The 12,782-nt window shown below is 53.2% G+C and overlaps 1 protein-coding gene across 2 annotated transcripts; it reads right to left on the reverse strand.

The window, feature by feature from the left end:
• Window positions 1–1,870: 1,870 nt before the first annotated feature.
• Window positions 1,871–11,987, reverse strand: Irf5 (interferon regulatory factor 5). Of its 2 annotated transcripts, none has more exons than XM_050141487.1 (9): window positions 11,929–11,987; window positions 7,398–7,603; window positions 5,196–5,385; window positions 4,596–4,660; window positions 4,084–4,117; window positions 3,658–3,918; window positions 3,066–3,458; window positions 2,861–2,979; window positions 1,871–2,668 (listed from the first exon to the last, which is right to left on the reverse strand). In XM_050141487.1, exons 2-9 carry the CDS (start codon window positions 7,590–7,592, stop codon window positions 2,420–2,422), a joined length of 1,506 nt encoding a protein of 501 aa, XP_049997444.1. In that variant the 5' UTR covers window positions 7,593–7,603; window positions 11,929–11,987; the 3' UTR covers window positions 1,871–2,419. The 2 variants fall into 2 exon arrangements, with proteins under 2 accessions (XP_049997444.1, XP_049997443.1); XM_050141486.1 differs by lacking the exon at window positions 11,929–11,987 and adding an exon at window positions 11,424–11,556.
• Between the last annotated feature and the right edge of the window lie 795 nt (window positions 11,988–12,782).

The raw sequence follows: 12,782 nt of genomic DNA on the forward strand, positions 1-12,782 counted from the left end.
GTGTGTATGTGATATGTATATATATGTGCATGGGAGGGGGCCACACATCATGGAGGCCAGAGGAGGGACATTTCTGTGGCCCTCTGTACTTAAAACCATTGATATCTCAAAACTTCATAGTGGTGGCAGTGGTGGCACATGTCTTTAATCCTGGCACTTGGGAGGCAGACAAAGGCAGGCGGATCTGGCCAGCCTGGTCTATATAGTGAGTTCCAGGACAGCCAGGGACACACAGTGAAAGCCTGTCTCAACAACAGCAACAAAAAATTAACAACCAAATACAGAATCTTGGATGGCGTCCTAAAACCAAAAGGGTAGGAAAGAATTAACTAAAGTGTTAGTGGCAAGTGGGGGAATGAAGGGCTCCATCTTGAGATAGGGTCTGAAGGCTTTGACTTCTTGACACTCAAGGCTCCCATGGAAAGCACACATCCCGTAGCCGAGCTTGCATCCCCAGCCTTGTTTCTTATTTTTCAGATTTTATTTATTGTGTATGTCTGAAGTGGAGGGCACACATGTTTTTCTTTAACAGGTCACGTCGTTAGTGCCCCCCAAATGTTTTTGGAATACACACTAGGTATTTATACTATTATTTCTCATATTTACGTCAGAATAACAGTAGGAAACCAAATGGGAGTTGGAATGAGAAATGAAAGGCTAGATAATATTCCTGGGAGCCAGGTTCCAGTGATGAACCACAATTTGCTTGTAATAGCCTAATATTAGTAGCACATGCATGAAAATAAGACTTACCTCTTAGTCACATTCCACTCTTGTAGGCACGCTGTCCCAGACTGGCTTTGAACTACTGAGCTTCCTGTCTTCACCTCCTCAGAACTGGGATTACATTACAGGCATAAGCACCATACCCAGCTATGTTGGGAACAGTGAACCCCCAGATCCTGAACTTCTTGTAAACAACTTGTTTTCCTCTGCTCTGAGACAGCCTGCAGCTGCTCTGAGCATAAGACCCTCAGGAGTTCCTGATGGCAGGAGAGTGGTTTCTGGTGCGTTTGGCTGGGGCATGGCTATCAGTTAAGGATCCCTATATAAACTTCCCTGGAACACAATAAAGGAGGGCATTCATTGGGCATTCCTGTTTCAAGGATGACCCGAGTCTCTGTGTGTCTGTGTTTTTAAATCTCCAGGCCCTTGCCCGGCTCTCGAATGGTTCTGTAGTGCAGGCTCTGTAAGGGTTTTTTACACAGCTAGGCCTTTGTTTGTTTGTTTGCAGTGTGTGGGGGAGTGGTTCAAGAGAGTGTTTCTCTGTAGTTTTGTAGCCTGACCTGAAACTACCTCTTGTAGACCAGGCCAGCATCGAACTCACAGAGATCTGTCTGCCTCTGCCTCCCAAGTGCTGGGATTAAAGGCGTGCACCACCACCGCCCAGTCAGCCTTTTTTATTTTGAATGTGTTACAGTGAATCAAACATGGCCTTGTGCATTGCTGAGCAAGCACTCAACCGCTGAGCTACATGCCCGGCCGTTAAGCTCATAGACTGTTCCAGCACTTAGGAGATAGAGGTAAGGACAGAGGGTCAGGGGTTCAAGTTTAAGGCCAGCCTGGTATCAGAGAAGAGGATCCCAGATTCTGACAGTCATTCTTTTGGGAAGGTTTGGGCAGTTTTTAAGATGACACACATTCAAAATTCCACATCTACCTCAGTCTGCTTTCTCCTTGGAGCAGAGTCAGCCAGGTATATGTCTGTGAAGGCCCAGCTGACTTCCTGACGGGAAGACAGGGTCTCCCCAACCCACCCATCCCAATGCCAGGCAGCCCACCCCACTGAGGCAAGGCTGGCCAACAACTGAACAGTCTGGTAGAACAGAGGAGTTTCTGGGCCTGGGAACAGTCAAGGAATGAGCAGATCTGCTTTTAACATTTATTAGTCCAAAAATATATTAAATTCTACTTTGTACCCCAGCTTCTTAGACTCCGAAGGAAGGCAGCTGTCAGCCCCGAGTGTCTAGTGATGTTCTTGTCAGAAGGAAGATGAAAAAGGCTCAAGCTAGGGAACCCCTAAATCAGGCCTATTCTCTGCAGAAGCCCCACGAACACTCCTTGGTACTTTTTGCTAGAGGAATCGGGGTAACCATAAAAGTTGGCTATCCTAGGGTAACTGGACCCATGCATCTAGGTCCTGGGCTAGTGATGCTCCTTCCCTCCCACTGAGCTGCTGGCTACACTTCTTCAGAGCCAAACATTACAGATCTCCAGGAGACAATGCTCAAATCGAGGAATTTTAGGGAGACTGTGACCCGAGCCTCTCTTTGATGTCCAACTCTTTGGCCCAACTCTTTCTTAACAGACTCAGAAGTAGAACCCTGCAGCCAGCCAGGCCTGCTGGGTCCACTGCATTGCCCTGTCAATCTCCACAGTTGCCCCAGGAAACCCAGGCCAGACGCTATCTGTAGCCTTGTTACTGCATGCCAACTGGATGATGCATGGGCCAGGGCCCTTGGCCAGCACCAAGGCCTGCCACAGGAGGGGCCTGGACCATGGGCTGCAACCGCTGCTGGGACTGCCAGATGTGATGGAGCTCTTTGAACTGCTCCACCATGTGGTCTTTGAGATCTGGGTTTGAGATCTGCAGCCGGATGCTGTCCGCCGACCAGGAGAGCTCCCCGGAGAACATCTCCAGCAACAATCTGGCTGCAACGGGTACCACCTGGGGAACAAAGGAACGAGGGCATGGAGAATTGTGCCAGGAGTGTTCAATCTAGCTGGGCATGAAGACATCCAGAGGCAGATGGTGCACTGTCTCATCCAGTACTAGCAACCAAGTCCTCATGGTCCAGAGGGTCCCATTTCTATCCTGGGTCAAGGGTCCAGCCCCATGCAGAGCTAGCCAGGGACGCACCTGTACAGTAATGAGCTTCTTCTCTCGGGGTTTGAGGTCAGGCCATTCTTCACCAAAGCAGAAGAAGATCTCAAAAGGCGGCGGGTTGTTGGTCTGACCCTTCTGGAACAGGATGAGTTCTGCATCAAGATTAAGGCCTCTAGTTAGAGGTTAGAACCCTATCCTGAGTGAGGGACATCCAGGAGGAGCATGGAATGGACCTCACCGTTGAGAAACTGCTCCAGGCTAAAGAGCTTTGTCTTGACTTCTCGTTGGATGGGGTTGGGGCGTGAGTCCTGGACTAAGGCACAGGGCCCACTCCAGAACACTTTGCACTGGCACAGACGGATGGCGTACAGGTCCTGGCCCTGCAGCTGGAGGATGAGCCCACGGTCCAGGACATCTAGCAGCTGGTTTGTATAGAAACGCTGCTTGTCACTAGGGATGTCCTCTGGGCTAGGGAAGCGCACTTGCTCCAGGCTCACAGGGCCAAAGAGTTCCACTTGCTCCTGGGTAGCCTCTAGCTGGCTGTAGAAGAGCCTACAGCCTTGGGGGTTGCTGATGGTGAGGGCACGGGGTGGCCGACCGCGGTACTGGAACTTGATCTCCAGGTCAGTCACTGTGGGACAGAGCATCGGGTCACCCAGGTTGTGCGCCCCATGGCTCTTGAGAGAGCCAGGTGTAGGCCCAACCTCCCCAGCCTCCCCAGTTTATCCCTGATCCAGGAGGACTGGCCTAAAAGCTCTCCTTCATCATCATCCTTCTGAGTCAACCCGACCCCATCCCTACCAACCCACCCAGCCCACCAGGGTTCTTACAAGGCAGCATGTGGGGGCTGATCAGCAGGTCAGGCAAGAGCTGTTCTGTAGGGGGCTGGCTGGGAGCCAGCGGTCCAGGATCCAGGTCCTCAGGGAGAAGCTGCTGGAAGTCAGCAGGATTTCCGGAGGGAGGGACCAGGAGATTTGGATCTGGGGCAGGGGGACCCAGTCCTACAGATGGCTGGAGAGCAGGTGGCCACTTGATGCCGCCATCTTTGGGTAAGGAGTAGGGTGCTATGGGAGGCCCGGGTAGCACGGGTTCTGCAGAGGATATGGTGAATGCGGCTGTTAACCTCCAAGAACTCTCCCAGGCCTGACCCCTAGCTTTGCCTCCCCCAGCCTTCCTCAGCACCCTCCCAGTTACCTAGGAGACTTGTCACTTCTTACACTAGACAACCCCACCACCACCACATCTCCCAGCCCTACCTGTGATGCTCAGGCCCGGCAACATTCTCTGGAGCTGAAGGGAAGACATGGGCAAGGGAGGAGGGAAGGCAGGACAGGTTATTAAATTGGTATGATGCTGAGGAAACGGTGCTCAACAAACAGGGCAGTCCCCCAGCTTCAGTCCAGTGGCAGCCAGACCCCGTTGCTGGTCCCAGATCTGCCATCTTCAGTAGGTCATGAAAACTACCGGTTTCCCCATTCCCAAACATGCATTCTGCAGGGAGAACTAACCACCAAGCCTAACTGTTGTGGAGGGTGAGCAAACATGTGACCACTGTACAGTAACAAAGCCCTAGGAGGGGCAAGACGGGCACTCTGTTCTCCTTCAGAGTCATCAAAGGAGCTGTGGAGGAAAGTGGGCTCCAGAGGAAGGGACCACTCAATCCTAAAGTGGGGCAAGGCAGCAGGGGTCCCACCAGGGCCAGCCTCATCAGCTTAGTGTAGGAACCCAGTGAGTACAGCTCCTCTGCCCGCCACTCAATCCCACACACCTCTTCCTCTTCCTCCTCCTCCTCTTCTCCAGGAATGTAATCTTCTCCAGGAGTGGGCTGGGACTCTGCATGTTGAAGGAGACAGAGCAAGACAGGGAGTCAGGAACAAAACAGGAACCAGGCCAGGCTGTGGCTCCATCTGAACAAGCAGAGAAGCTGGCTGTCTGGCTGGTGATTCTCAGGCCTATGATACCAGCACTTGGGGGGTGGAGACGGGTGAATGAAGAGTTCAAGGTCATCCTCAGCTAGTTAGCAAATTTGCCAGCTAGCCTGGGCTACACGAGGCCCTGTCTTAAAAGAACAAAATTCTCTGGGGTTCCATGATTCGCAAAGCTGGCCAAATGTGGTTGAGTCAAAGGACCCAGCATCAAGACGCAACAGAGCAAGGCCTCCCCTGAAGCCAAGAGCCCAGAACAAGGGCAGTGGTAAGGAAGCAGCAAGAGCCCTTACCCCACTCCCAGATACTGGTAGGAGCCCTGGGATTATGACCTGGCACGGCCCACACAGAACACCCTGGAGCCCTTGGCTGGAAGGTCCTCAGGCTTCCTTGTACCTAGAGGTCACAGCTTTCCCGGTGTCACACAGGGCTAAGCAGCGTACCTGCAGGAGCAGGGCCATTGGAGCAGACCTCGTAGATCTTGAAAGGCTGAGGTGGCATGTCTCGAGGACCATCGTAGTACAGGCGGAAGTCACGGCTTTTGTTAAGGGCACAGCGCAGGTTGGCCTTCCACTTGGCTGGGTCAGCCTCGTCCACCCCCTCGGTGTACTTCCCCGTCTCTTGAGCCCAGGCCTACAGAAGGAAAAGAAGACTGCAGATTACAGGGAGCTGTACCTGTCACTGAGACCCCCAGCAAGTCTCTTGTCCTACAGACGTCACTGCTGAGAATTTTGGCCATCAGGCTAAACCTTGCTAAGGCTTTGTCTGTGTTAGGTGAATAGGACTAAGCCTTGTCCAGCCCTTGGAGTTGGAACAAGCTCAATGAAGTCTGTGTGCTACTCGCTGCTGCTAGGAAGGCCAACAGGTAAAATCTGAAAGGAACATGTCACTATACCAGCAGCCAAATTATCACCGTCATTGTCACTGTCATCGTCATTGCCGTGTTAAAGGTGGAACACAGACCCTCACACTTACTAAACCCATTCTCACTACCACTGACCCTCAACCTGCAACTGATCTTATTTTGCATGGCAATTCGGTAACATTGGGATTATAGGTGTTTCTTCTCTTTAAACTAACAATTTTGATAGACTTATATAGAATATAGGAATATCCACACAGATTGTGGTAAGAATCAAGTATAAAAGCTAAAAAAAAAAAATATGATTTTAAAGTTTTTACAATCAGCACTTCTTTGGTCTAACAATTTTTAACTCTGAACTCCAGACCTAGACCAACCATTATAACAATGAGTAGAATGCAGGAGGAATTATGTTTTCTTCCTAACACGGTCTGAAGTGTCCAAACACTGAGTCTGGGTGCGGTATAGCAAATCCTTCCAGCGGCCACTCAAGTGGTCACAAGAAGTGAGGCAGACGTGCACTGGAAAGGAAAGCTAATCCTGATGCTGGGCGGAAAGATGCAGGTTCTAAACCAGCACGGCTTTATCCAGCGAAATGGGTCCACACACAGAGGCATTTGCCCCTGTGTTTGTCCTGCCTGACTGCTGGTCTGACCCCTGGACCCGCACTGGAAGGAGAGAGCCAGCTCTTGCAAGTTGACCTCTGACCTCCACACACACACCGTGGTAACTACACACTCCCCACAAGGAAGTAAACAAATAAGCAAAAATGAAAGTATGTGTATGGGTTGACTGTTTTGACAGACATCTGTCATCCGGGCACTTCAGATGGGAAGGCGGAAGGATCAGAAGTTTAAGGCCAGAGTCAGCCGCATAGCAAGTTTGAAGCCAGCCTGAGCCATGTTAAGAACATTTCAAGACATATAAAATAATAAATAAATAACGTGTGGGGTGGGGGTGGGGTCCCGAGTAGCAGATGGTGAGCACAGCGTGAGCAAGGCTGGTCTTGATCCCTAGCATAAAGCTTTCTTTGCCGAGAAAGAGGCATTTTGGGACACGCTTGTAATCCCAACTCTGGAGGCAGAGGCAGGAGGACTGCCACACATTTAAGGTTGATCTAATCTACAGAATGAGTTCCAGGCCAACCAAGACGACATAATGACACCCCATCTCAAAATAAAACACATTCTTAACATTTTAAAAATGTGACCGATTCCAATCTTGCCTACCATCTACCCGTGACGAAGCCTTAAGATGCTACAGTGCGCAGCCTTGTGTAAAACTACTGTAGGGGAGCCTGCCGGGTGTCAGGGTTAGAGACTGTCGGACCTGTGACACATGCTTATAATCCCAGCACCTGGGAGACTGAAGCAGGAGGAGGACAAGCTCAAGGCCAGCGTTGACTACAACCAAGAGTCTGGCCACTTGGGCATCATAGAGACCCTGACTCAAAAACCAGACCAAAACGGAAAGATCTGGTATTTGAATGCTGAGTCTGTGGCTTCATTTAGTGCACATGTGTGTGTATTCAACGTGCACTCCTGTGTGACAGCGAGTCAAGAGCTAGGAGCATTACAAGGACTTACAGGGGGCTCCCAGAGACCCTCCTTGTCCACCTTGCTCTAGGCTACAGCTTAGAAGTGATCCTGTGTCCCCGAGTCCAGGCATGGGGTCCCCTGAGCACTGTAGCTGCAGAGTGGACCACCTCCAGGAGATGATCATGGATCTCCACTGGGGGAGGGGCTGCCCCAGAGGTCTAGACAGCACCTTATCCAAGGCTTACCTTGAAGATGGTGTTGTCTCCCTCCTGGCTGGGCCCATGCCTTGTGGCGTGGCGCCAGGGGATATAGAAGAGTTTCCTTTCCCCATTGACCCACTGAAGTCCTGGGTACTGGCAGCTGTTCACCTGGGCCACCAACCAGGGCTTCAGCCTCACACGGCGGGGTGGTGGGGGAACCCCCGGGGCTGGCTGGTTCATGGCAAAGGGCTCTGCAGAAGAAAGCACAGCAGACCTCAGCAGATTCACACAAGATGCTCCCTGAAGGCTGTGGGTGGAGCCTTGCGGATATGGCTCAGTGCAGGCTGAGGTCAAGCCTGCTTTCCCAGCCTCCTCGGCTTTCTTGTCGCAGGCTCGCTCGCCCCGTGGTTTCTGTCCTGGTGGGTGCTGTGGGCCCCTTCCTAACAGACCATCTGTTTTCGAGGGTGCTCTCAGTACCCAGCTGCTTCTTCAGTGGAGAACTGCCCCAGTTGTCCCAGTGTCCCTGGACAGGACACCCATCACTCTAGAGTCGCACTGCAGCCAAAGCTGGCTCCCTTACATGGAGGTGGGCTAGCGGGTGGCAGGTGTTTCTCTGCGGTTGGCTATTGGCACCATGCCTTATCCCTCCCATCCCTGCTCAGTCTTTCCCTCTGCAGTTTACTCCAGCTCCGTCCCCTGAACTGCCCTCTCATCCCCACCAAATCCTCTAAACTAGGATCCAACCTCAGGCTTTAGACAGAAGCAGACCGTGTGGATGGGGTGGGGTGAGCTCATCCCCAGCCCGCAGGGCTCTGTCATCACTTTCTGGCCTTTTGGCTAAGATCACGTGTTGCGCTGCTATTCCTCCTCAGTTTCTCTCAGGGGTGATGCTTTCATCCCCCTTGACCTCCTTATAGGAATCCCATCAGTCCACTCAAATGACACTGGGCAGCCAGCTTCGATGACACCATCGATGTCCTAGCTTTCAGTTCCCGCCCCTTTTCTCACATTCCTTCAGCGCCTAGGAAGCCTCTCGAACAGTGGTTCTCAACCTTCCCAAAGCTGCGACCCTTCAATGCAGTCTCTCATGCGGTGGTGACCCCCAACCATAAAATTACTTTTGTTGCTGCTTCATGACTACAGTTTTGCAACTGTTACAAATTATCAGGTAATTATCTGCCATATGACCCCTATGAAAGGGTCATTTGATCCCCAAAGGGGTCATAACCCACAGGTTGAGAAATACTGCTCTAGTGTTTACAGACCTGTGACACACACACACACACACACACACACGGTGGCAGGAAGTACAGGCCAAGATCTAACAGCTCCCCACTGGAGGCAAGCCCCTGGGCAGGCGACGGGACGCATGAGACCCTGGTGCCCTCTCCCTGCTCACTCTCCTCTAAAAAGAACTGGAAATTTACCACAGTCTAAGGCTCCCTCTTAGCCACCCTCACTGTGGGAAGTTCTCTCCCTCCTTTGGCCACGCCCTGGGCCTTGAACTCTTGGACCCAGAGTCAGAGGCTGGAAAGAGGGAGGCCGCTGTGCCACCAGCTCCTTAGAAAGGAATCACTTATTCGGCAAGTTAAGGGACAAAATGAGCAGGCTCGCCTTTTGTATCATGGAGCCTCCGTTTCCCCTGCAATTCCGCACCCAGTATCTTTTGGGTTGTGGCTGCTACATGCCACCTCCAGGCTAGCAGACTGTCACTCTGCAGACTGCAGGGCAGTGCCTAGCTCAGCTGTCAGTGACCCACGAACAGGAATGCCAGCGCCAGCGTTGGACAGGGAGGGTGGAGATGCTCCCAGCCCTGCCCCCAAGCTTAAGAAGACAAGACAGAGGCTTAGTTCCTCTTTCTACATCAGCCTCCACCCTGACCTAAGGGAAATGAAAGTGGCCCTGATGGGACAACTCAGAAATCTGACTCATTGGGCTGACTTGTGGGCTGATGGCGGGGGGGGGGGGGGGGGGGGGGGGGGGGGGGGGGGGGGGGGGGGGGGGGGGGCATAGAGAAAACTCATGAGAGTCTGCAGCCCCCATCCTCTAGATCATTCCCTTTCTCTCAGACCTACTGACAGCCACCTGCATCTTTCTTTGTGGCTCTCAAGAAGCTTTGATCCTAGAGCAGCTGGCAGTTCTGCTCACAGGAAAGCAAACACAAGGACAGGCGAGTTACCCTGAAGACCCCACACAGTCCAGCCTGTAGCTGGCCAAGGTGCTCTGAAAGGAAGACCAGGACTCTCTCCATGCTTCAGGGACCAAGGAGCCAGGGACCAGGGCAGCTTTCCGTCCCAATCTGATGTTTAATTCAGAGAAAGGCTTTGAAATTGTTACTCTGACCTCAGTGTTAGGAAGTGGCTCTGAGTCTGACCCTGGGTCTGCCAGTTCCCAACTCCAGTGTCTAAACATGACTGCCTTCTCCTGGGTCTGGAAGTTTGGAGTAAAATGGATGAAACACCCAGACTGAGATCTGTTGGCTATCAGCCCCGTAAAGGAGAAACCACAGAAATGTCAAGATGGGTATAGACTGCTGAAAACCCGAGGAAACATCCCACATAAAATTAGGCACAGAAACGTCCCGAGAAGCAGTCCGTGAGTCCCTGCTGCAATGGAGAGTTCCCACAGCTCTCCCCAGGGTCCTGAAGTCCCAGGAGAGGTCACCTGGGTCGTCAGATCACTGAGACTGGTGGGGGAGATCCTGCCATAATGGAAGTAATAGAGGCAGAACTTCAAACCCCTCCTGTCTGGCTCTAAGCCCCACACCCAGTTCAAGGAACAAGCAGGGGGTTACCAGCATCAAGCACGAGCCTACGTCCCGCCCTCTCCAGGTGAGCCACACACCGGGGCCCCGCCCCTTCGGAGTGCAGACAGGCTGACTTACTGGGGCAGCAGGTGCGGCAGGAAGAACCTTCTCTCAGCTTCCTCCCAGGGGCAGGTTGGGGAAAGGCCAGAGTACAAGGGAAAGCCCCGGAGCAGCGCTTTTAGTTAAAAGGGGTGGCTTCCTACCTCTTTCCTAGTCCTAAAACAGGAGCTTAAGGAGTAGGGACGGATACTCCTCACATTGGGGCCCCCAGCTTCTCCAGCCTCCTCAGTCTGCCCAGCCCATGTCCTTTATGGTCCTGTTCATTTATCACCACACTGGGTCCCCTCTCTGGGTCGGCCCCAGAAGTCACCGCAGTGTTCTGGCTTTAGTATCAGTTCCTGGACCACTGCTCTGGCTGGGGACGCCCCGCTCTGCTACGCCAAGAGGAGGCCAGGAAAGCCTCCACTTGCACCCCGGCTCCTAGGTACCGGCTCTGGGAGACAACTGCACAGCGGTTGGATGCCAGCCCAGGGCATCTCCCTGCCTGGCCTGTGCTGCGGCCATACTGCTAACACTTTCCCTCCACTTTCAGATTCTAAGTTGTTTCCTCTTAAGTTTAGGAGCAGGTCGTCAAGAAACTAGACCAAGCATTGCGGCCCCCCATTCTTCTTGACTGCTAAGAAAATCGGCGTCCCTTTTGAGCCACGAGTCAAGGAGCGGCGCCACTATTTGACACCATCTCCCCCCAAACTGTATTTCCACAAATTCCTGCCCTTGGATTTAAGATCCGTGGGAAGGATGACTGAAACCTCAGCCTCTTACTCGAAAAGGTGAGGCGTGGCCGGGGAGGAAGGACGGGGCTGTGCGTGGAAGGGATCCTCGGTGCCAGACTGCGGCTCCGCGAGAGGGCGCTTGGCATCCTTGACCCTGGCGAGGCGCGAGGAGGATGCGCACTCGTTATTCGTTCCTCGTCCCTCGCCTGTCGGGGTTTTCCCCGCGCCTGTGGGATGATGGCGGCCGGAGCCGAGCATTCCGAGCTGCCTGGGCGTGGAGCGCCTTGAAGACGTTGGCGTCGGCCGGGCGCTGCCTGCGATGGGCGCCCACCGCGGAGGAGCGGGATCGCGGCCCCGCCGACCCTCTTGGGCAGGTGTCCCCAGGAGCGCAGGCCGCCGTGGGACGAAGCAGTTGACTTGGCAGTAGCCGGGGACGGTTCCCACCACCCTCCGTGCGCGAGACGCAGCACAGCCCACAGCTCCAGGACCTACCTGTCTGCGGTGCGCCCGCGGGGAGCCAGGAGCCCCGGCCCGGCGCTGCGGCCGGTCTGAGCCCTCCCCGAGCTGCGCCTCCCGCGGGTCGCCTAGTCCGCCCCGCACTTCCGCATCGTGCCGCCCCCGCCTCGGGCAGCGCCCCGCCCCGTCCCACTCAGCCACCCCGGGTCCCCTGCACCGACCCGGCCACCGCCCACCGCGAGGAGCGAGGCGCCAGGCTCGGGGCCTCGCCAACATCGCAGACAGCTCGGCGGCCCGCACCGAAGGCTCCGGATCCTTCGGGAATCCGGAGAGTCAGAGTCACCCATCACCCAGTCCCCAGACACCCCGTAGCCGGTCCCCGCCCAGTCCGCGCCCGCCTGGAGCTGGAGATCCGCTGTTCACAGGCGTCAATGAAGCCACACTCCAGGGCGTTTCGAGGCGACTGAGAATCCCCTGGTCCTCCGCTTCCCACCGCGACCCAGCTGTAGGCTGCAGAACTCAGAGACCCCTTTCAACCTACCCTAGGCCGCTGTCTTGTCGTCAGCCTTTCAGCCTTAACATACATACACCTACTCGCCGCCGACTCACTCTGTGGCTGCAATCCCGCCTCTTCTTTCTCTCCTACCTTCACAGTGGGTTTGCCATTTGAACTTTTTTTTTTTTTTTTAATTTCGGTTCCATAAACCTGCATAAACCTGCCTACCTGCTGATGCCGGCCTCAACTTTCACACATCCTGTTCCTGTAGGAACATTCTTCACTCGCTGACTCCCGCTCTTCAACTTTCGGGTCAGCATCGCATATTCTGAGAGTCTAGGTGGTTTTGCCGGAAGGGTCTACTCTTTGAGTCAGCTTGTTGTTGTGTTTGGTGTTATTCGTTGGCTTGTTTCATTGGGGCGGGCAAATCAAGGGACAGCTTCCCACAGTCCTGGGGTCCCAACACAGGTTGTCTTGCTCTGGTGGCAAGTACCTTTATCCAATCAATGATCCATTTCACAGGTCCGGGTTTGTGATGTTAATGTCTGATTTTCGGTGAAATTCAGCTTAGTGGGGACCAGTCCTGTCTTGCATCATTCATGATCTGTAGTAATTTTTATTATTGTGTTTGTTACTGATGCTGGACCTTGCACATGCCTATCTATATACCTGCCCTGCTCTATCATGATTTTAAAAGATGATTGTTTTTTTTTTTTTTTTTTTTTTTTTTTTTTTTTTTTTTTTGAGGAAAAAGATATGCTGCCTATGTTGGTCTAGAACCAAACAATTTTCCTGGCTCAGATTCCTGGAGTAGCTGAGATTTCAGGGGTAGTATCCATCTTATTTTTTTAAATGATTTATTTATTTTTATTTTATGCATATGAGTATTTTGTCTGCAT

The sequence above is a fragment of the Alexandromys fortis genome, unplaced genomic scaffold (assembly GCF_014885135.2).
Source record: "Alexandromys fortis isolate MF-2015 unplaced genomic scaffold, M_Fortis_MF-2015_v1.1 scaffold_44, whole genome shotgun sequence".
Taxonomy (NCBI): domain Eukaryota; kingdom Metazoa; phylum Chordata; class Mammalia; order Rodentia; family Cricetidae; genus Alexandromys; species Alexandromys fortis.